The sequence below is a fragment of the Ornithorhynchus anatinus genome, chromosome 10 (genome assembly GCF_004115215.2).
Source record: "Ornithorhynchus anatinus isolate Pmale09 chromosome 10, mOrnAna1.pri.v4, whole genome shotgun sequence".
NCBI lineage: Eukaryota > Metazoa > Chordata > Mammalia > Monotremata > Ornithorhynchidae > Ornithorhynchus > Ornithorhynchus anatinus.
Genome location: NC_041737.1, coordinates 8965628 through 8989162, shown reverse-complemented (window position 1 = coordinate 8989162; position 23535 = coordinate 8965628). Strand labels below are relative to the sequence as shown.

General features: G+C 57.8%; 2 protein-coding genes across 7 annotated transcripts in view; one reads left to right on the top strand and one right to left on the bottom strand.

Moving 5' to 3' along the window:
• The window catches only part of CCDC158 (coiled-coil domain containing 158), a 56513-nt gene extending 45454 nt beyond the window's left edge, over nt 1–11059 (top strand). For 3 of the 6 annotated variants that reach the window (XM_029072687.1, XM_029072693.2, XM_029072691.2), the window contains 9 exons: nt 2149–2312; nt 4079–4138; nt 4877–4933; nt 6732–6799; nt 7629–7823; nt 8506–8529; nt 9015–9098; nt 9770–9889; nt 10849–11059. In XM_029072687.1, coding sequence (XP_028928520.1) covers nt 2149–2312; nt 4079–4138; nt 4877–4933; nt 6732–6799; nt 7629–7823; nt 8506–8529; nt 9015–9098; nt 9770–9889; nt 10849–10925 — 849 coding nt within the window. In that variant the 3' untranslated portion in view covers nt 10926–11059. The remainder of the gene's footprint in view (nt 1–2148; nt 2313–4078; nt 4139–4876; nt 4934–6731; nt 6800–7628; nt 7824–8505; nt 8530–9014; nt 9099–9769; nt 9890–10848) is intronic. The other 3 variants (XM_029072689.1, XM_029072690.1, XM_029072692.1) reach the window with 3 other exon arrangements.
• A 3317-nt stretch (nt 11060–14376) lies between these two features.
• STBD1 (starch binding domain 1) lies at nt 14377–18071 on the bottom strand. The gene is made up of 2 exons (XM_029073702.2): nt 17912–18071; nt 14377–15546 (listed from the first exon to the last, which is right to left on the bottom strand). The coding sequence occupies exons 1-2, from the start codon at nt 18069–18071 to the stop codon at nt 14852–14854; spliced, it is 855 nt and encodes a 284-aa protein (XP_028929535.1). The 3' UTR covers nt 14377–14851.
• Nucleotides 18072–23535: the final 5464 nt, after the last annotated feature.

Below are 23535 nucleotides of genomic sequence, written 5' to 3'. Positions count from 1 at the left end.
ATAGGGCTCACAGGCTAAGTAGGAAGGAGAAGAGGTATTAAATCCCCATTTTGCAGAGGAAGGAACTGAGACTCGGAGAAGTTAAGTGACTTGACCGAAGTCACACAGCTGACAAGTGGCGGAGGCGGGATTAGAACCCGGGTTCTCTGACTCCCAAGCCCGTGTTCTTTCCGCTAGGCCAAACGGTTTCTCGGTGTGGCGGTCTGGTAAATCTAATACATGTACAGCGCACAACACACACAAACTCTCTGTCTCTGTCTGTGTCTCCGGGGTCGGGGCGTTCTGTCCATCCTGGCTCCTGCAGGTTCAGTCGCAGATCGAACAGTCCCCTTTGCCGAAAGCCACAGTGCCAGGCTCTGAAAGGAACTCCAGTCAGCTGAAGTCAAGTGCCCTCACCGCCCGCTGAGGGCTCAGCGGTCGGTCATTTGTCCACCCTCCTCTGCGATCAGGGAAGGCTCTGCTCTTACAACCCTCCTGAGAGAAAAGGGAGATGGACTGGATACATAGGATCCACCGATTGACCGAACGGCTGACTGACTGCCTCCCTGCAAATTGCAACTGCCCTTCCTCCTGCCCGGTGGAGGGGCAGTTCTCAGCTGGTGGCAGAGCCCTTCCTGGACTGGAGATAGCTCAGCTCAAAGTTAGCAGAATTGCCCACGGGACATTCAGCAGCTGTCTTCTCCTCCTCCTCTTCCCTCCCCTCTCTTCCTCCTCCTCCTTTTCCTCCTCCTCTCTTCCTCCTCCTCCTTTTCCTCCTCCTCCCCCTCCTTCCTTGTTTTCCTCCTCCCCCTCCCTCCTTCTCTTCCTCCTCTTCTTCCTCCTCCTTTCTCCTCCTCTTCCTTCTCCTCTTTTCTTCTCCTCCTCCTTCTCTTCCTCTTCTTCCCTCCCCTCTCTTCCTCCTCCTCCTTTTCCTCCTCCTCCTCCTCCTCTCTCCCTCCTCCTCCTTTTCCTCCTCCTTTTCCTCCTCCTCCCCCTCCTTCCTTGTTTTCCTCCTCCCCCTCCCTCCTTCTCTTCCTCCTCTTCTTCCTCCTCCTTTCTCCTCCTCTTCCTTCTCCTCTTTTCTTCTCCTCCTCCTTCTCTTCCTTCCCCTCTCTTCCTCCTCCTCCTTTTCCTCCTGCTCCTCCCCCTTCTTCTTCCTCTTTCTCTTCCTCTCTTCCTCTTCCTCCTCTGTTTCTCCTCCTCTTCCTCCTTCTCCTCTCCTGGACCACACCCAGAAAAGCTGCCCCCCTCCTGACCTCCACCCTGCCGTAGCCCCACCATTCATCGTCCTTTCACGTAGATGGAGACCGTGTTTTTTCTGAGGACCCTGGCTTGGTACGTCTTCGAGGCAATTTGGACACTCAACCATCTTACTGTAGGAGGGCCGAGGGATCTGATAATGTGGCTTGAGGCCGGACAGGGATGCCTACGTCCCTCTAGACCGTAAGCTCACTGTGGGAGGGGAATGTGTCTGTTATATTGTTGTGTTGTCCTTGCCCAAGTGCTTAGTACAGTGCCCTGCACACAGTAAGTGCTCAATAAATTTGACTGGCTGGCTGACTAAAGTGGATAATTGCTGTTAAATCTAGATAGCGTTGAGCTCCTCGACTACCTGAATAGCTCTGAGAAAAGTGTATCGGATTCATCGAGAACCAAAACTAGGCTTCGATTGGCAAATCGACTCTCTCTCTCTCTAATTGTATTTGTTAAGCTCTTACTATGTACCAGGCACTGTACTAAGCGCTGGGGCAGATACAAGCTGCTCAGGTTGGACAGAGTCCCTGTTCCACATGGGGCTCACAGTTTTAATCCCCATTTTGCAGTTGAGGGCCCAGAGGAGTGAAATGACTTGCCTAAGGTCACCCTGCAGACAAGTGGCGGAGCTGGGACTGGAACCCAGGTCCGCTGACTCCCCGGCCCGGTCTGTATCCATTAGGCCACACTGCTTCTCGATCTCTTGCCGCCCAATTCCCCAGTATACAGTGCCGGACAAGTGATTCCTGGGGAAGTCACGTTCTCTTGTAACTTGGAACACCAAGTGTTCTAACCCTTCAGGGTGGGTTGAATTACCCAGTCTGACCAAGCAGGCCCGTGCTGGAAGGCCCGTTGGCCTGCGCCCTGAAACTTTGACCCCCTTCCTTTGGTCACTACCTCCATCGATCCGATCAGGTAGCCTCCAAGTCTTCCGTGCAGAGGGATGATCCGACGCGGGATTTGAAGCAGCTGCTCCAGGAATTACGCAGCGTGATCAACGAGGAGCCCCCCGTGCCTCTGACCAAGATGGACGGCGCCGACGGGGGAGCGGCTCCCGGGGGAAGCCTTCGTGGGACAGCGTAAGCCTCGTGAACCCTCACGGAGCCTCTGGTTCCCCTCCCTTCTCTCTTTCCCCTTCCCCTCCCCGGTCCCAAGAACACTCCCCACTCCGCATAAGGGGCTCGCTGGATAGACACCCCAGAACTCCCCGCAGGAGAGCCGGGGTTTGGAATCGACCTTGCCAGCTGGGTATCCCGAATCCGCAGCAGGAGAGCCGGGATCTGGAATCGATCTTGCCAGCCGGATATCCCGAATCCCCTGCAGGAAAGCCGGGGTCTGGAACTGATTTTTAGATCTCCCCTCTAGGCCGTGAGCTCCTTGGGGCCACGGCACGTGTCTACCAACTCTCTTGCATTGTACTCTTCCGAGCACTTAGTACAGTGCTCCGCACACAGTCAACACCATTGATTGACGGATGGATCCCCAGATGGGAGAAAAATGAGGGAAAAGGACATTTTGTTATTAATGGGAGAGCCGTGTCAACTAACTCTAGTGTCTCAAGGCGGTGCTCTGCACACTAAGCAATCAATCGTATTTATTAGGCACTCACTGTGTGCAGAGAGCACTGTTCTGAGCGCCGAGGAGAGAACAACACAAAAATATGACAGACATGTGAATACCATCGATCGATGGACGGATCCCCAGACGGGAGAAAAATGAGGGTGAAAAAGGGCAGGCAGCTTGTCATTAAAGGGAGAACTGTGTCTCCTAACTCTGTTGTCTTAATGCAGTGCTTGGCACACAGTAAGCGCTCAATCGATGTCACTGTTGATTGATTCTTTCATCGTGAGCCATGACAGAGCAGTGGAGTCGGGTAGGCTTTTATGACTCCTTCTCCCCCCATCGACTGAGGTGGCTGGAGAAGAGTGAGCACGTCCTTCTCATCATGGATTACTGAGCGCTCACTGGGTGTAAAGCGCTTGGGAGAATACGATGCAACAATAAACAGACACGTTCCCTGCCCACGACGAGCTTATAAGGGGTACACGCGCAAGTCACCCTAAACAGAAAATCAGTGTGGCTTAGTGGAAAGAGCACAGGGTTAGGAGTCAGAGGATGGGGGTTCTAATCCCGGCTCTGCCACTTGTCTGCTGCATGACCTTGGGCAAGGCACTTAATTTCTCTGTGCTTCAGTTACTTCACCTGTAAAGTGGGGATGAAGATTGTGAGCCCCACGTGGGGCAACCTCATTACCTTGTATCTACCCCAACGCTTAGAACGGTGCTTGGCACATAGGAAGCTCTTAGCGAACTCCATCATTATTATTATTTATTGAACCCCTGTTGCGTGCAGAGCCCCGTACTGAGGGCTAAGCCCTAAATTGGGCACGAGGGCACATAAAGTGGACGACTTCTCCCCTGATTAAACAGTGAGCCCGACAATGGGCAGGGATCGTCTCTATCTGTTGCCCAATTGTATGTTCCAAGCGCTTAGTACAGTGCTGTGCACACAGTAAGCGCTCAATAAATACTATTGAATGAATGACTGAATGACTTATCCCCCCCCCATGAGGATCATGCAGTCTATTACTAAACTAATTATCACCGCCATTCCAAGGGATAATTGAATATGGATAAGAAATTAATCACCCCAAACAAAACAGGGAACATCCTGCTACTTCTGTTGTGTAGTACTCTCCCCAGTGCTTAATACGGTGCTGTGTACCCAGTAAGCGCTCAATAAATACGGTTGATTGATTGATCGATTGAAAACAGGGGGTCTGGAAGCTCTGATTCCACAGGCGTTCCTGGAACGGATGAACTGCCCCGTGTGTTTTCCCACACAGAGCGGACACGAGCAGGGAACCCACTGCTGACTCGAGCCTGCGCTCGGATACGTACAACAGGTGAGGCGCAAGTCGGTCGAGATCCCTGCAACGAGGTGATAGTTCCCACATCAGAAATCTGGTTGGTAAATCCCAGAAAAATGAGGAGCAGACTGGGGCCTAACCCCGGCGCTGCCCCCTTTGCCTGCCGGGCAACCTTGGGCAGAGCTGGACTCCGTTTCCTCCTCTGTGAAATGGGCATTCAATACCCATTCTCCCTCTCCCTGGAAGTAGAGTGGCCTAGTTAGTTCATTCGTTCATTCAATCATATCTATTGAGCACTTACCGGGCGCAGAGCACTGTACTAAGCGCTCGAAAGTACAATTCGGCAACAGATAGAGACCATCCCTACCCAACAACGGGCTCCACCACTTGTCCGCTGTGACCTTGGGCAAGTCATTTCGCTTCTCTGGACCCCAGTTACCTCAGCTGTAAAATGGGGATTGAGACGCTGAGTCCCGCATGGGCTCTGTAGTAAGCACTAGGGTGGATGCGAGCAAATGGGGTGGGACACAGTCCCTGTGCCATGTGGGGTTCCCAGTCTCAGTCCCCATTTTTCCAGATGAGGTAATTGAGGCCCAGAGAAGTGAAGTGACCCATCCAAGGTCACGCAGCGGACAAGTGGCGGAGCCGGGATTAGAACCCATGACCTCTGACTCCCAGGCCCGGGCTCTGTCCACTTAGAGGTCCCATTTGGGCACGACCTTATTGGGGAGGCTAGATTCCGCATGCCGTGGTGCCTTTCTTTCTCCAAAACAGAAGCATTTCAGTGAGAGAATCCATTGAAAGCAGCCGAGCCAACCAAGTCTTCAACAGGTGAGAAACGGCTTCCGCTAACGAGGCCCATGGAACGGCTGGGCCGTTTCGGCCCTTCTAACCCTCCGCCTCTTCCCCGGTTGGCTGGGTGACCTGAAGCCCGTCGCCAGCCTCTTTGGACTTCCCCATCTGGAAGGGAGATGGAAAGCCTTTGTTCGGTCCCTTCTCTTTAAAGCCCTCAACCGCCTCGCCCTCTCCTACCTCACCTGGCTGCTCTCCTACTCCCACCCAGCCCGCTCACTTGGCTCCTCGAATGCCAACCTTCTCGCCGTTCCTCCATCTCAACCATCTCACCCCCGACCTCTCGTCCACGTCCCGCCCCTGGCCTGGAACGCCCTCCCTCCTCAAATCCCACAATTTCTCCCCGCCCCCCTGCTTCGAAGCCTTACTGAAGGCTCAATTCCTCCAAGAGGCCTTTCCCAAGCACTTATCACAGTGCTCTGCACACAGTCAGTGCTCAGTAAATACCACTGATCGATGACTGACCGATTGAAGTGCCCCTAGCCAGGCTGAGGCCCTGCTGTTAACCTGCAGTTTCCCTTTTGCCGGGAAAGTGTTTGATCTCTGTTAGGACTGGATTCCCCTACCAGAACGATCGCAGATGGAGGTGGGGCGTTCTGGGAGGGACGTGTCCGTGGCGTCGCTTTGGGTCGGAGACGACTCGACCGCCTAAGACAAGTACTCTCCTGCTCACCGAGGGGGAAACAACCCAATTCAGACCCTGAAGAGGTCATCTCGGCAAGGAAACCACTGACAAAATAGCAGTAGTAGTTATAGTTTGTATTAAGTGCTTTCTTTATGCGTAGCACCACCCCCATCCTGGCTCCCACACTTGTCTGCTGTGTGATCTTGGGCAAGTCGCTTCACTTCTCTGGGCCTCAGTTCCCTCATCTGTAAAATGGGGATTAAGACTGGCAGCCCTACGTGGGACAGGAACTGTGTTAAATGGATTATCTCGATCTAACCCAGCGCTTAGAACAGTGCCTGGCACACAGTAAGCGCTTAACAAATACCATTATCATTATTATTATGTAGCTTTAAATTCAGTTCCTTCCTCCACCTATAATTTATTTTAAGAGCTCCTCCCCCAACTAATCAGTCAATCATATTTTCAAGATAAGGTACTAAACTCTTGGGAGAATGCCAACAACACTATAACATTTTCCCTGCCCACAGTGCATTATTATTATCATATGTGTTAAATGTGTTCTATTTATAGTTTTTATTTATATATTATGTTATATTTGTTAAGCACATACTATGTGTCAAGCACTGTTCTAAGTGCTGGAGTAGATACAAGTCAATCGAGTTGGACCCAGTTTCCAACTCTGCTCACAGTCTAAGCATCTTACACTAGAATTTTAGCTTCTAGAGGCCAGGATTGGAGCCCTCCCGTTGAACTCTCCCAAGCTCCGAATACGGGGCCGTGCCTACAGTACGTGCTCGATAGATATCGTCGATCAATTGATTGATTGATTGAATGATCGATTGACTTAGGGCGGAGCCCCTCTGTGGAATCTTGCAAAGCGAGACGGGTCAACCGGGACGATCAAAGGTCTGTACACGGCTTGGCTGGAAATGGAGGTGAAAAGGTGGAAAGGGAAAATGATCTTGCTGGTTCCAGGGAGAATATCTTAATTCCAAGTAATCCTCCCCCTCCTCTCCTAAACGTGCCCGAGGGCTCTGAGTTCCGATCTTCCGCTTCACGTTTCTCGGCGGCACCGGAAACACTTCTTTCCAAACCTCCTCCTGGCACCTGCTAAAGGGAATGCTAGAATGACTGTCCCTGTGCCTGTAGGAGCCCTACGACTTCTTATCTTGGAGACCTCGAAGAGCCAGCGGGTAACTTCTCTTTTTCGTCCACCGGTGAGTTTTCCCTGGAGACGCCCTGGAGATACATCACGGGGAGGGGAGAGGACACTCTGGAATTGTAATACCCAGCGGGTGAAGTTTTGGGGGGGGTTTTAATGGTATTTGTTAAGCGCTTACTGTGTGCCAGGCACGTGTATTAATCGCTAGGGTAGATGCAGGCTAATCAGGTTGGACACAAGCCCGGTCCCACGTGGGGCTCACGCTCTTCGTTCCCATTTTACAGATGAGGGAACTGAGGCCCGGAGAAGTGAAGTGACTTGCCCAAGGTCACCTAGCAGACAAATGGCAGAGCCGGAATTAGAACCCAGGTCCTTCTGACTCCCGGGTCCGTGCTCTACCCACTTATCCTCGCTGCTTCTCCTCCAGGGATCAGTCCGGATGGAGGCTTTCTATTTTCCATTGCCCTGGGAACTGGGAAGGAGAAAGGGATGGACAGAGTAGGGAAGAAGCAGCGTGGCCTAGTGGAGCGAGCCCCGGAACTGGGAGTCGGAGGACCTGGGTTCTAATCCCGGCTCCGCCACTTCTCTGCCGTGGGACCTTGGCCAAGTCCCTTCACTGCTCCAGCGGGGACCTCATCTGGAAAATAGGGATAGAGGCCGGGAGCCCCGTGAGGGCCAAGGACTGGATCCAACAGATTAGCTCGTATCTACCCCAGCGCTTAGAACACCACCTGACACAGAGTAAGCGCTTAACAAAATGCCATTAAAAAATGACAAAGAGAGGAAAGCAAAGGAGGCCGAGAGGGGGCCCGGAGCCGGACCGACCCGGGTTGCCCACCGGGGCCACCGCCCCGCGCTCACGCTGCGTTTGGACCTGCTGCCAGGGAGCCCTTCCAGCTTGCCGGCCGGCCCCCCGTTCTCCTCGTCCCCCAAGTCCCCGCGGGGGCCCCAGCCCGGGGAGTGCTCTCCCGTGCACGCCCTGCTGACCTCCTTCCCCGAGGACGGGGCCGCCTCGTCCGCCGCCTCCGCCGCGGAGTCCCGGTCCGCCCGGCGCAGCCGCTCGCCCGACAAGGCCAAGAGTAAGTGACCCGTCAGGGGAGGTGGGAGGCGTGGGCTCCGTCTCCCCCGGGGATCGCGGTTCCCCCTCCCCGGGGCCGGAAAAGCTTACCAGTCTATCTGGGGAGCCGGCGAACCCCAAAACCCAAGCACACAGGTCAGCCAGGTGGGCAGAGGCAAGCAGTCAATCAGCGGTATTTATCGAGAGCCCGGGCCCGGGAGTCGGAAGGACCCGGGCTCCAATCCCGGCTCCGCCGCGTGCTTGCTGTGTGACCTTGGTCAAGTCAGGTCACTTCTCTGGGCCCCAGTGACCTCATCTGCAAAATGGGCATAAGAGCGTGAACCCCATGTGGGACAGGGACTGTGTCCAACCTGATTAACTTGTATCTGTGGATGTGGGATGTGGTGGGGGATGGGGGGGGGGGCGGTGGGGATGAAGCAAAAAGGAAGGATTCATTCATTCATTCGTGTTTTTTTATTATTATGATTTATCGAGCGCTTGCTATGTGCAAAGCACTGACCTAAGCGCTTGGGAGAGTACAGTATAACAAGAAACAGACACATTCCCACCCAGGACGAGCGCACAGTCTAGGATGGATGATGAGTCCATTTTTCGGGTTACAGAGTGATAATTCCGGCTGTCTATTACAATGCCTGACTCCTCTTTTTTGCTCCTTCCCTTCACTTTGCATCCTCTAAAACCAGGTGTCTCCTTCAGCCCCTACCCTCGTAAGTACCTCATCCAATTATTATCCGATGCAGCATGCAGCGACAAGCTTAATCTTGTCATGCCTCAGGGTAGGACTCAAGGCGAATGGGAAAGGGCCAGACCGGTGAGATGCAGGGCAAGGATCATTAAAAAGGGGTTGCTTTCTTTCTGATTGCCCCAAGAAGCCATTCTCCCCCGCAAAAAAATGTGTCGCCCTGTCCAGACTGCTGGTTGGGCCTCCACGCTGGGGGACAGTCCCGGAATTTGTGTCTGGTTGCCCGGGGGCTCGTTCATTCAATAGTATTTATTTATTGAGCGCTTACTATGTGCAGAGCACTGTACTAAGCGCTTGGAGTGAACAAGTCTTTGACATCAGGCGGCTTTGGAGCCGGCCTGGGCAGGACGGGGCGGGCGGGAGAGGGAAGGCGCTCCGGAAAGTGGCCGACACGTGGCCTCCTTTTCCCCGACGCCTGTCAGCGTTTGTCTTTTTCCTTTCTCCAAACAGCAGCCGTGGAGCCCAGGAGCGGAGCGGGGCAGCTGTCTGCCACCCTCCCCGCCTCCAAACCGAATTTACCAGCTTTCCAGGACGGTAAGCTCTGGGCTTTGTGTCCGTGGCTCCCGGCCCCCCACCTCTGGCTACCTGAAAGCCTCCCCCGAGGCTGGTGGGGCACCTTGCCCGGGACGGCTGTGGGATTGTCCCCTCGGGAGTCCTAAGTAGCCACAGCCTTTACCTCACGTAGCGTCCCGCCTCACCCGGGGAGTCTCCGGAAGCATTTGAGAAGCGGCGTGGCCCAGTGGATCGGGCACGGACCCGGGAGTCAGAAGGACCCGGGTTCTAATCCCCGCTCCTCTGCATGTCTGCTGTGTGACCTTGGGCTAGTCACTTCACTTCTCTGCGCCTCGGTATTTGTTAAGCGCTTACTATGTGCCGGGCATCGTACTAAACACTGGGGCTACAGGCTAATACTAATGGCATTTGTTAAGCGCATAGTAAGCGCCAGGACACCGTACTAAGCGCTGGGGTGGAAACAAGCAAATCGGGTTGGAAGCCGCGTGGGGCTCACAGTCTCAATCCCCATTTTACAGAAGGGGTAACTGAGGCACAGAGAAGTAAAATGACTTGCCCAAGATCACACGGCAGACGAGCGATGAAGCCGGGATTAGAACACGTGACCTTCTCATAATGAGGCTGGACACAGTCCATGTCCCACATGGGGGGAGCTTACTGGGCGCTGACTTTCCAGTGGATCTTCTCGCCAGGGGCTCCGGCTTCCCCAGCTTCCCCGCCCACGGGGGCGACCAGGCAGAGCTGCCAGAAGCTCCATACCAGGCTGGAAGGCTTGCAGTGCATGGTAGAACGCTTGCAGCTGAAAAACCAAGGTATCCGGTCTACCCCCACTCCCCGCCGCCGCGCTCTAGAAATGAACTCTGTCTCTTCTTAGTGATGACGATGATGGTATTCGTTAAACACTTGCTACGTGTTCAAGCGCTGTGCAAAGCAGGGTGGTCTAGTGGATAGAGGAGGGGAGTCGGAAAGACCCGGGTTCTGATCCCGGCTCATGCTGTCGTGTGACCCTGAGCAAGTCACTGCACTTCTCCGGGCCCCGGTTACCTCCTCGGGAAAACGGGGGTCGCGACTGGGAGCCCCAGGTGGGACAGGGACTGTGTCCCACCTGATTAACTTGTATCTATCCCAGCGCTTAGAACGGGGCTCGGCCTACAGTAAGCACTTAATAAGTACCATAATTATTATTATTCATTCATTCAGTCGTATTTGAGCGCTTACTATGTGCGGAGCACTGTACTACTAATAATAATAATGTTGGCATTTGTTAAGCACTTACTATGTGCTGAGCACTGTTCTAAGCGCTGGGGGAGATACAAGGTAATCAGGTTGTCCCACGTGAGGCTCACAGTCTTCATCCCCATTTTACAGATGAGGGAACTGAGGCATAGAGAAGTTAAGTGACTTGCCCAAAGTCACACAGCTGACAAGTGGCATGTTGGTATTTGTTAAGCGCTTACTATGTGCAGAGCACTGTTCTGAGCGCTGGGGGAGATACAGGGTCATCAGGTTATAATAATGATAATGATGGTATTTGTTAAGCGCTTACTATGTGCGGAGCACTGTACTAAGCGCTTGGAATGGACAATTCGGCAACAGATAGAGACCGTCCCTGCCCAATGACGGGCTCCCGGTCTAACTGGGGGAGACGGACGGACAAAAGCAAGACGACATCATCACGATAAATAGAACACTGTCGGACCGACAGGTGGTAAAGCTGAGAGCCTAAACAGTTTCAATCTGGTCTAGAGGGATATTTTACTGCTCCTTGCAGCCATGTCATCAATGATCAAAACTCAAGAGAAGAGGATACAGAAAGTGAAAGACCAGGAGAAAATGCTACTGAAATAAGCCTTCGGCAACCGGATTTTTCCCTGCGGACTCTGGCCGGCCAGCTGTGAGGTTGAAAATATGCATTCTCCTATGAGGTATTTTTTTTTTTTCCCTATGGGAATTTAATTAAAAGCATCCTCTTAGTCTTGTAATCGGAGTTTTAGAATGTGACATCGGCTAGCTCCGTGTGGAAGTGAAGAGAGATGGTTTGTTTAAGAAAGGAGGCATTCCGTACGCTAAAAGGTGCGCCCCGAGCTAACTTTAAGGACCCTCCAGGCAGCTTTTTCTCCTAGTTTCCGACTGGAGGATACGGACCTTGTCTTTGTAGTTTCCAGAGGAAACTGTTGCTTTCAGATGGGAAATGTCAGATGGGAAAGATGGAATCTCAGCAGCAGAAAGAACAAAAATGATTTCTTTTTCCCCGCAGGCTTTCTGCCTGAGCAGGGTGGCCCAGGGGATCAAACCCAGGCCTGGGAGTCAGAGGACCTGGGTTCTAATCCCCGCTCCGCCACTTGCCTGCTGTGTGACTGTGGGCAGTTCTCTGGGCCTCGGTTTCCTCAACTGCAAAATGGGGATTCGATACCCACCCCTCCTACTCAGACTGCCGGCCCCACGTGGGAGAGATACTGCATCGGGCCTAATTAGCTCGTATTTGTTTACCTCCAGCGCTCAGAACAGGGCTCGACGCGTAGTAAAGCGCTTAACGAATACCATAAAAATAAAACTGACAAAAAACAAACGACACGATCAAGACTGAGGTTTGCTGGCTGCAGATCGGACAAGGCGGCTCCCTTGGGGGAGGGTAGATGGCCGGAGGGAGACGGTTCTCAATCCACTCCCTTCTCTGTCCCACTCTGGTCTCTCTGGTCAGTGGCCGTTTGGGACAGCTGACCTTGTGTCACGTTCTCCCCCTCCAGACCTCGTCTCCCCAGGAGCCGTGCCATTTCACACGGTCCAAACTAGGCAGAGAGAGACATCTTTATAATGCCCTCTCCGATGGCTTAAGAAGGAGAACGGCAGAGAACGGCGTAGCGGGGTGGACCCGGCGCATCCATTTAATCTCACTTCGTTCGACCGTGTTTACTGAGCGCTTACCGCGTGCAAAGCACTCTCTCGTCTTACACTGTCCAGTTGTCTCGGACCCATAGCGACGCCATGGACACGTCTCTCCCAGGACGACGCCCCATTCTCCATCTGCAGTCCTTCCGGTCGTGGATCCGGAGAGTTTTCTCGGTCAAAATCGGGAAGCGGTCTACCGTCGCCGCCTTCCTCATGGTAAACTCGAGTCTCCGCCCTGGACTCTCTCCCGTGCCGCCGCTGGCCGGCACGGGGGAGTTTTGACCCGTAGCCGACGGCCCGCCGCTCGCTAGCCACCGGCCAAGCTAGGGACGGAACGGACGGGCCTCTGCTCCACTCTCCCTCCCGCAGCCGAGACTGGGAGAGGACTGGAAACTCTCCGGGTGCGACCCCGAGAGGGGGCAAAGCACCGTACCGAGCGTTTATTTCATCCACGGCTGCACAGAGTCCTGGACCCCGATACCCAGGTCGAGACCCGGGAGTTTGCCCCGCCCCATCCAGCACAGTAGTTCCTGTGGGATGCTGGGCATTGGAGCCTCAGAAGCTCTGAGCCACGCCAATCGATCAATCAATAGTATGTACTGAGCACCTACAATGTGCAGAGCACCGTACCATGTGCAGAACCCCGCACTAAGCCCTGGGGAGAGCTCACTGTGGGCAGGCACCGTCTCTGTTATACTGCCGTACCGTACTCTCCCAAGCGCTTAGTACCTTGCTCTGCACAGGGTAAGCGCTCAGTAAATCCGATCGAATGCATGGGCATATGTACCACTAGGCATTATATAAAACTAGCTGGGGCAAACAACTGTAAAGTGAAACTCGGCAACTCAAGCGCATTTGAGTCTGGGGAGGAGATGATTAAAGTTAAGAATTGAAGTTTGAGAGGGAGGAAGAAACGTACCAGGCTAAATCCTGGGAAACTCAACCAGCCGCCAGTAAGGTCTGTCCACCTTTCTCCGGAAATGCGGTTCTCTTGACACGGATCCATCTCGTAAAAAGACTGCATAGGCCCCCTCCTCCCCGATAGAATCTTCAGAGCTATGAAGGTAACAAAGCCCCTCTGTCCACCCAACTCGAGCGGACCGTCTTCTCTCCTCTTAAGGGCGCCGATTTAAAGAGCAAAGTTATCCATTATCTTACTGGGTGTTTTCAGCTCGGAGTGACGATTCCAGGGGCCTAATTGCCTTTGGACAAGCTCGAGTGCCCTCTTCTAAGCACTGGCAAATGTCAAGTCTGCGATCCCAAGCCCCTGACGGGATTCTCCGGACCCTCCCCGCACAGGTTTTATAGCCTCGGGCGGGTCTTTTCTAGCCCGAGCTGGTTTCTGAACGCTTGGCCCCCGTTTCTCGTCCGAAAACTCTAGATCGATGAGGTTTTGCTAATCACAAGATCCAGGCCATTAGCTGATAAAAGCCCGAGGTCGGATTTGATGTCCCCAAGCTGCGGCCAATTTTCCGTTCCGCCTGCACGAGGAGAGACTAAAGTGACCTTGTTCACCCTGAGATTCAAATCCCCAAATTCTGCTCCAGCTGTGCTCAGCTTGGGCTTGGTACAACCGCCGCCCCCCCCCCCCCACCAAAAAAAACCCCCCAAGACTCGGGGTCGTCCACATCCTAAGACGTAGCACCGCTTTGCTCATTCGTTTAATCATTCGGTGGGATCGATGGAGCTCCCACCGCGTGCGGAGCACTGGATCAGGCGCTTCGGAGAGTACAACGATAAACCGACGCATTCCCCGCCCGCAACGAGCTTCGGGTCTAGAGGGCTACCACTGCCGGAGAAACCTGCCCCGGCTCCTGGGGCCACAGTGCTCCGCACATGGGCAGCGCTCAATAAATACCACTGATGGACTGACTGACAGCAGCAGAATGGCAGCAGTCATAGCATTCACCGAACACCCTCACGGTGAGGCGCAGCGCACTCGGGGGCGGGTGGTGAATAAGAACAAAGTTTCGGCTTCCTCTTCCACGGTATTTCTTAAGCGCCTATTACGGGCCGGCCACGGTACCAAGCAGCGGAGTAGATACACACGCTAATGTGGTTGGACCGTGGTCCAGGTCCCCCACGGGGCTTCCGGTCTTAATCCCCATTTTACAGATGAGGGAACTGAGGGCCGGGAAAGGGAAGTGACCCGCCCAAGGTTCCCCGGCAGACAAGTGGCAGAGTCAGGATTAGAACCCAGGTCCTCCTCGTTCCCGGCCCTGCGCTTCATCCGCCGGGCCGAGCCGCTTCTCTCGGTGACAGGAGCTATGAATGGACAGGGGACGCTCCTTTTCATTCGGCCACTCGTTCAGTCGTACTTACTGAGCGCTTACTGAGCGCGGGGCGCCGTACGGAGCACGGTCCTTTTCAGGACCGACGCACGGCGAGAGGGACCCGACTCACGACGATCGACCGTAGGAAAACAGCAAGCTTTATTGCGGAGTCGGCGACGTGAAACGAAGGCCGAAAAGCCCCTCCCGCCCTCCCGCCGCCGGGACGCGGGCCTGGGGGGCGTCGGCCCCGGAGCGCGTTCCGGCTCGGCGCGGGTCCCCTCCCGTCGGGCCGACGAGAGGGTCGAGCTCGGGCGGAGGCCGAGGTGCGCGGAAGGGGCCCCCCCCGGCGGTTGCGTCGTCCGGACCGGCCGCCTCTCTGGGAAGGCCCGCGGTCGTCGCCGCGCCACCCGCCGACTCGGAGGAGGCCGTCGGGGCGCCGTCTCTCCCGTCGGGGCGCCGTCGCTCCCGTCGGGGCGCCGTCGCTCCCGTCGAGGCCCCGGTTCCGCCGCCCGGGAATCGGGCGATCTCCGAAGGAGGCCCGCCGGGGACGGGCCAAAGCCCTCGGGGGGACGGCGCGCCCGGAGGACGGCCGGGCCCGAGGGGACACCCCCGTCAGGGACGCCCCCACCACCGCCACACCTCCGCGTCTTGGTGCCCGGTGTCCAGGCGCCTGTTGGGGCCCTCTTCCCAGCGGACCACCTTCCCGTCCTCCACCACCACGAACTTCCACTCCAGCCTGGTCTCCCCGGGGAGGGACAGCGAGCGAGACCAGAACCCGCCCTCGTCCCCTCGGAGAGGGACGTGGGCCTCCCAGGCGCCCAGGGCCCGGTGGTCGCCGGCGACCGCCAGCCGCTGGGCGGCCGAGCGGGTGACGTAGTGCACGCGGAAGCGCAGGCTGACGGGCCGGGGCGTCGGGGCCGCCGCCGGGACCAGCTCGGCCCCGGGGTCGGGCTCCGGTCCCCCCGTGGCTGCGAGGGGGCCTCCTCCTCCGCCCGCCGCCGTCGGGTCCCGCTTGGGGGTTAGCCCCTGGGGCCGCCCGGCCCCCTCCCGGCCCCGGGGCGGGGACCCCGTCTCCCGCCCCCCGGGGTCCGGAGGGCCTCCCGTCGCAAGTCCGGCGGCGTCTCTCGGGAGCGGGTCGGCTAGCTCGGGGGAAACCCGGCCGCGGGGATCCGGCAACCGGACGGAAGGGGCCCCCGGCTCAGGGTCCGGATCATCCGAGGGCCCTCGGGGGGCGGCCCCGGGGGTCTCGGGGTCCAGGCTCCCGTCCGTGGGCGCGGGGGCCGCAAGTCGGTCTTCCTGACAGCGCTCTGAAGGGCGAGACAAGAATGGAAGCGCGCGAGCCAACCGACCCTCCGGGAAATGCCGCGCCGGGAGCCCGGAGCCCCCCGGGGAGGCCGGACTGGCGACGCCTCGGCCGGGGCCAGGGGCGGGACCGGGGCCAGGGGCGGGACCGGCCCCGAGAACGAGTCGGAAGCCGGTAAGGTCGAGGGCGTCGGCGCGGGGTTCAAATCCGGAACGAACCCAGGCTGCCCCCAACCCCTCCCCTCCAAAGCTAGGGCGGAGGAGGCGGACAGAGGGAGACCGCCTGAAGCCCAGGTGAGGTGAGGATGATGACGACGGTGGTGTCTGTTCAGCGCCCGTGGGCCAGGCACCGTACTAAGCGCCGGCGGGGGCGGATACGGACCGATGGGGTCGGACGCCGTCCCCGTCTCACGTGGGGTTCTCGGTCTCCTTCATCCCCATCTTCCAGATGAGGGAACTGAGACCCGGTGAAGTGACTTGCCCGAGGTCACCCGGCAGACAGACGGCCCGGCGGGGACGAGAACCCGTGACCTTCCGACTCCCTGGCCTGGGCTCTGCCCACTAGGCCACGCTGCTTCCTCTGTGCCCCCGTGGCCGGCCCGGGGTGGGGAGTTCGGGGGAGAGGTGGGTGAGAAGCTCTAGGGAGGAGGGGGGAAGAGAGGAATCTCTGATAGGGGAATTAGGGGAAAACATCAATTGGGGCGGGGGGAAATTAGGGGGAGACATCAATTGGGGGAGCATTAGGGGAGACCAAACGGGGGACAGTTAGGGGGAGAGATCGACGGGAGGGGGGGGGGGATCGGGGGGGGAGACAATAGGGGAATCCGGGGGAGGTTTTAGGGGGAGAATGGGGGGGACTGGGAATTAGAGGGAGACATCAATTAGGGGAGACTTCAACGTAGGGGGAGAATTAGGGAAAGAATCGGGGAGACGGGGGAAGAAGGGGGAGAACTAGAGCAAGACAAATTAGGGGGAGAACTAGGCGAGGCATGAGGGGAATTAAGGGGAGACGTCGATTGGAGACAGGGGAATTGGGGGAGACATCAACGTAGGGGGAGAATTAGGGAAAGAATCGGGGGGACGGGGGGGGGGGGGATGAGGGGGGAGGATCAGGCAAGGCATTAGAGGAATTAAGGGGAGACCTCAATCGGAGACAAGGGAACTGGGGGAGACATCACTTTTGGGGGAGAATTAGGGAAAGAATGGGGGGGGGGGGCGACAGGGGAATTAGAGGGAAGCAGTAGGAGGCGAATTAGGGGGAGGAAGCAATTAGGGGGAGAATCGGGGGAGGCATTAGGAGAATTAAGGGGAGACGGGGGGAGATTTAGGGGGAGACATCAATCGGAGACGACATCAATTTCGGGGGAGAATTTGGGAGAGACAGGGGAATCGGGGAGGCGGTAGGGGGAGAGATCAATTAGGGGGAGAGATCGATCAGGGGAGGCACTGGGGAAGTGGGGGGGAGGGGGAGAATTACGGGGAGACAGGAGAATTAGGGGGAGACATCAATTAGGGGGAGAATTAGGGGAGGCATTAGGGGAATCATAGCGGAGACGGGGGGAGAATCAGGGAGAGACAGGGGAATTAGGGGGAGGCGGTAAGGGGGAGACGGCAATCAGGGGGAGAATTAGGGGAGGCCTTAGGGGAATTAAGAGGAGAGAGGGGGAGAATTAGGGGGAGGCGGTAAGAGGAGATGGCAGTTAGGGGGAGAATTAGGGGAATTAAGGGGAGAGGGGGGAGAGTTAGGGGGACAGAGGGGAATTGGGGGAGACGTCAAATGGAGACAGCAATTAGGGGGAGGGTTGGGGGGGGGGCTTTAGGGGAATTAAGGGCAGAGAGGGGGAGAATTAGGGGAATTAAGGGGAGAGAGGGGGAGAGTTAGGGGGACAGAGGGGAATTGGGGGAGACGTCAATTTTGGGGGAGAATTAGGGGAAGTAAGGGGAGACGGGGGGACGATTGGGGGGGGCGGTGGGAGGGGAATTGGGGGAGCCGTCAACTGAGGGGGGGGGGATTAGGGGGAGGCCCCGGGGGAGTCGGCGACTGGGGAGACAATTAGAGGGGGACGTTAAGGGGATGAGGGGGAGACGGGGGGGGGGGCAAATGAGGGGGGGCCGTCCACAGTCCCTTCCCTGGGCCTCAGTGACCTCATCCGTCAAATGGATGCCTAGGGCGGCGCTCGGCAGCTCGTGAGCGCTGAAGCCGTGCCATCATCCTTATTCCTTCTCCCCCAGCGCTTAGAACAGGGCTCCGCACACGGTAAGCGCTGAACGCCCCCCCTCCCCCGACCCGCAGCATTATTCCCGGGGGGAAGGGAGGCCCCCGGCGCAACGCCCCCTCCCCCCCCCACCGCCCCCCGCCCGGCCCCGCACCTGTGGCGGCCGCCGCGGGCTCCGAGGTCCCGGGTGGAGGCCGCTGCCGCCCGGCCCGGCCTCCCGGGACCCCCGCGCCCCCCGCGCCCCCGCGCCCCAGCCAGGCCAGCAGAGCCCCCGCCAGCCCGCCCAGCAGCAGCGCGGACCACACCGCGCCCATGGCGGGACGCCGGGCGGGACGCTCCCCACGGCACAACGCACCCCCGCCGACTGGCGGGCCTCGCCCGCACCACCACACGCCCCCTCCCGGACACGCCCGTCGCCTCGTCCCTGATAGGCTACTTCCGAGGACACGCCCCCTCCCGGACACGCCCCCTCCCGGACACGCCCGTCGCCTCGTCCCTGATAGGCCAGATCAGTGGACACGCCCCCTCGTTGGACACGCCCCTCCAGGACACGCCCGCCGCCTCGTCCCTGATAGGCTACTTCCGTGGACACGCCCCCTCCCGGACACGCCCCCTCCCGGACACGCCCGTCCCTGATAGGCCAACGCCCGTGGACACGCCCCCACTTAGACACGCCCCTCCTGGACACGCCCACCGACTCGGCCCTGATAGGCTACTTCCGTGGACACGCCCCCCCTCCTGGACACGCCCTCCGCCTCGTCCCTGATAGGCTGCTTCCGTGGACACGCCCCCTCTTAGACACGCCCCCTCCTGGACACGCCCACCGCCTCGTCCCTGATAGACCAACTCCGTGGACACGCCCCCTCTTAGACACGCCCCTCCCGGACACGCCCAGCGCCTCGTCCCTGATAGGCCAACTCCGTGGACACGCCCCCCTCTTTGGACACGCCCCCTCCTGGCCACGCCCACCTCCTCGGCCCCGGATAGGCCACTTCCCTGGACACGCCCCCTCCTGGACACGCCCCTCGCGGACACGCCCACCGGCTCGTCCCCGATAGGCCCATTCTGTGGACACGCCCCCTCGTGGACACGCCCCCTCCCGGACACGCCCACCGCCTCGTCCCTGATAGGCCACGTCCGTGGACACGCCCCCTCCTGGACACGCCCACCGCCTCCTCCCTTATAGGTCTATCCATAGCCGCACCCCTCCGGACCCCGCCCACAGACCATCCCATCCTGGCCACGCCCCTTCTGATCACGCCCCTGCTAGGTCGATCCATGGCCACGCCCCCATCTAGACCACGCCCTCAGATCCGCCCTCCAGGCCACACCCCCTCAGACCACGCCCCCATATGCCAATCCATAGCCACGCCCCCTCTAGACCGCACCCCTTCAGGCCACGCCCACGACCACCCCCCTTTTAATAATAATAATAATAATGTTGGTATTTGTTAAGCGCTCACTAGGTGCAGAGCACCGTTCTAAGCGCTGGGGGAGAGACAGGGTCATCAGGTCGTCCCACGTGGGGCTCCCGGTCTTCATCCCCATTTTACAGATGAGGGAACTGAGGCACAGAGAATAATAAGAATAATGTTGGTATCTGTTAAGCGCTCACTAGGTGCAGAGCACCGCTCTAAGCGCTGGGGGGAGATCCGGGGTCATCGGGTTGGCCCCCGTGAGGCTCCCGGTCTTCACCCCCATTTTCCAGAGGAGGGAACTGAGGCCCAGAGAAGTGAAGTGACCGGCCCACAGTCACACGGCCGACAAGGGCAGGGCCGGGATTCGAACCCATGGCCTCTGACTCCCGAGCCCGGGCCCTTGCCACTGAGCCACGCCGCTTCAGGTCACCAGGTGGTCCCACGTGGGGCTGGCGGTCTCCATCCCCATCGCACAGATGAGGGAACCGAGGCCCGGAGGAGTGAAGTGACTTACCTGAGGTCACCCGATAATCATCACGCTGGCATCTGTTAAGCGCTCACCCGCGAGCCAGGCACCGTTCTAAGCGTTGGGAGCGAATTGGGTTGAACACGGTCCCCGTCCCCCGTGGGGCTCGCCGTCCTAATCCCCGCTTGACGGATGAGGGGACTGGGGGCCCAGAGAAGTGAAGCGACTCGCCCGAGGTCGCCCAGCGGACGAGTGGCGGGGCCGGGATTAGAACCTAGGACCTGGGACGCCCGGGCCCTGCTCTTCCTCCCAGGCCAGGCCGCTTGGGAAGCCAGTGGCCGCCAAGATAGGCGGTAGAGACAAGATGAGCAGCGTCGGGGTTGGGCGGAACCAAGCAGGAGTATGTATCGAGTGGCCACGGTGCCACCGAGCCCCGCCGCTTCTCGTGCTGCACTTTCCCCGTCTGTAAAATGGGAATTCCACACCTTCCCCTCTGATTGGCAGCCCCTCTGTGGCGCCTACCCCGCCCCCAGGCCACAGTCGGTACTTAAATAGCACAATTAGTGTTTTCATTGGTGACCGGGATGGTAAGGAGGGCTAGTACAGCCTGGCTCAGCGGAAAGAGCCTGGGCTTTGGAGTCGGCGGTCGTGGGTTCGAATCCCGGCTCGGCCACCTGTCAGCCGTGTGACTTCGGGCGAGTCACTTCACTTCTCGGTGCCTCAGTCCCCTCACCTGGAAAATGGGGGTGAAGACCGGGAGCCCCGCGAGGGACGACCCGATCCCCCTGCGCCTACCCCGGCGCTTAGAACGGTGCTCGGCACATAGTAAGCGCTTAACAAACACCAACATTAGTATTATTAACAGTAATAATCGTGGTAAGAATTTGGGTGTGCGGAGCGCTGTACTAAGCTCTGGGGGGAGAAAAAGGGATAAATGAGAATTAGACACCCCGTCTGGCCCTCTGTGGCTCCCGCGCTTGACTCCGGTGGTGTGGAGTCTCTATCTCCGTGATTCTACTTACCTTGAGGATGTCTTGTTCTGTTTGATTTGCCCGTCCGTCTCCCCCGTTTAGACCGCGAGCCCGTTGTCGGGCAGCGATCGTCTCTGTCTGTTGCCCGACCGTCCACTCCAAACGCTTAGTACGGGGCTCTGCACAGAGGAAGCGCTCAATAAATACCGTCGAAGGAACGAACACACCGAGTGCTCAGGGCTGCAGCTCCGAGCGCAGCGGCGGGTGAGCAGGTTGGGGGTCAGGGCAGGCACCGGGTGCGGAAGGCTCCTTGGAGTAAATCGATCATCCGTATCTGTCGAGTTCGGCGTCCGGGCAGAGCACCGTCCTAAACGATCGGGAGAGGCCAACGGGGCGGTCGTAGTTAACCGGTGGCATTTGTTGAGCGCTTACGGTGTGCAGAGCATCTACAAAGTGCAACCGAGTGTTGGCAGACACGACTCCCCCTGCCCTTAAGGACTTCACGAGCTAAGCGGGGAGACGGACATCGAGAGGTAACGTTACGAGGAGGGGCAAGCAACGGTGGGTAGAGATTCGATCCTTCAATTCATTCAATGGTATGTATTGAGCGCTCACTCTGTGCAGAGCACTGGACTAAGCGCTTGGGATGAACAAGCCGGCAACAGATAGAGACGGTCCCTGCCCTTTGACGGGCGCACGGTCTAACCGGGGGAGACGGACGGACGAGAACGATGGCGATAGATAGAGTCGAGGGGAAGAACAGCTCGTAAGAACAGCGGCGGCTAACTAGAATCGGGGCGATGTACGTTTCATTAACGAAATTAACAAAATAAACTGGGTCAAGGGGAAGACCATCTCGTAAAAACAGCGGCGGCTAACTAGAATCGGGGCGATGTACGTTTCATTAACGAAATTAACAAAATAAACAGGGTCAAGGGGAAGACCATCTCGTAAAAACAGCGGCGGCTAAATAGAATCGAGGCGATGCACGTTTCATTAACGAAATTAATAGGGTAATGAAAATATATACGGTTGAGCGGACGAGTACATTGAGCGCTTACTGTGGGCAGAGCACCGTACTGAGCCCTCGGGCGAGTACGAGACGCCAAGAAACAGACACGCCCTTGCCCGCAACGAGCTCATGGTCTAGAGGGGGAGGCAGACACTCATATAAGTAGAGAAATAAATTACAGATAGATAAGGGCGGGAGGATAATAATGTCGGTATTTGTTAAGCGCTTACTAGGTGCAGAGCACCGTTCTAAGCGCTGGGGTAGACACAGGGTCATCAGGTTGTTCCCCGTGAGGCTCCCGGTCTTCACCCCCATTTTCCAGAGGAGGGAACTGAGGCCCAGAGAAGTGAAGTGACTCGCCCAGAGTCCCACAGCTGCCGAGTGGCAGAGGTGGGATTCGAACCCATGACCTCTGACCCCCCCCCCCCCCCCCGGGCTCTTGCCACCGAGCCGCGCTGCTTCTCTATGGGCGAAGGAGCAAGAGGGGCGCGGAAGGGAGGGCGCAGCCGGGGAAGGCTTCTCGGAGGAGGAGGGCCTTCGGGGGAGAGGAGGTGGGACGCGGGCGACGAGAGAGAGGCAGAAGTAAGACGAGGGTGGGGTGAGCGTCGGGGGGGGGGCTTAGCGGAGAGGGACCCGAGCGCGTAGGAGACGCAGAAAGGGGGGAGGAGAGACCAATCGGGGAAGGCTTCCTGGAGGAGAGGTGACTGGCGCTAGGGCTTGGCGGCTGGGGACGGCGGAGGGAGTCCTATATTCGTTCCTTCATTCGATAGTACTTATTGAGCGCTCACTACGGGCGGAGCACTGGACTAAGCGCTTGGCACGGACAGGTCGGTAACGGCTAGAGACGGTCCCCGCCCTCTGACGGGCTCCCGGTCTAATCGGGGGGAGACGGACGGACGAGGACGATGGCATAAATAGAGTCGAGGGGAAGAACAGCTCATTCAGATAATAGCAGATAAAATCCATGAGCTCTGACTCCCAAGGCCGGGCTCTTTCCACTGAGCCACGCCGCTTCTCGATACGTAAGTAGAAGTGTAGATATATACACGTCATTAATCAAATGAATAGGATAATAAACAGGTACAAAATTTACCCAAGCGCTAAGTGTCTTTGTCCTTGGCCCGGATTAGAGAGGTGGCGTGGCTCAGTGGAAGGAGCCCGGGCTTGGGAGTCAGAGCTCATGGGTTCGAATCCCAGCTCCGCTACTTGTCAGCTGGGTGACTGTGGGCAGGGCACTTCACTTCTCTGGGCCTCAGTTCCCTCATCTGGAAAATGGGGATGAAGACCGGGAGCCCCACGTGGGACCACCCGATGACCCTGTATCTCACCCAGCGCTTAGAACGGTGCTCTGCGCCTAGTGAGCGCTTAACAAATACCAACATTATCATCATCATTATTATTATTATTAGATTAGACCGGGAGCCCGTCGTCGGGCAGGGATGGTCTCTATCTGTCGCCCAATTGTCCATTCCGAGCGCTTAGTCCGGTGCTCCGCGCAGAGGAAGCGCTCAATAAATACTACTGAGTGAATGAGCTCCAGGCAGGAGCGAGTTGACCCGGGAGCGTACGGACCGGGTCGGAGGGCGAGGAAAACGAGGAGGAGGGGAGAGGGCTGACGGAGAGGACGTCAAAGCCGACGGCGAGGAGCGTCTGCTTGAGGCGGCGATGGACGGGCAACCCACCGGAGGTTTGGTGCCCCGCAAGTCCCCACCCCACTCTTCACCCTCCATCTCGTCATGGGTTCGAACCCATCTGAGCATGGGTTCGAATCCCGGCTCTGCCACTTAGCTGTGTGACTTTGGGCGAGTCGCTTCACTTCTCTGTGCCTCGGGTCCCTCATCTGGAAAATGGGGAGGAAGACTGTGAGCCCCACGTGGGGCGACCCGATTCCCTCGTGTCTCCCCCAGCGCT

Excerpts from the sequence above, each read along its gene's own strand:
- STBD1 (XM_029073702.2), bottom strand. The coding sequence starts at position 18,071 with ATGGGCGCGGTGTGGTCCGCGCTGCTGCTGGGCGGGCTGGCGGGGGCT. Across the intron at positions 15,547-17,911 it reads GCCCGCGGCGGCCGCCACAG|AGCGCTGTCAGGAAGACCGA; the intron begins GTGCGGGGCCGG and ends CTCGCCCTTCAG.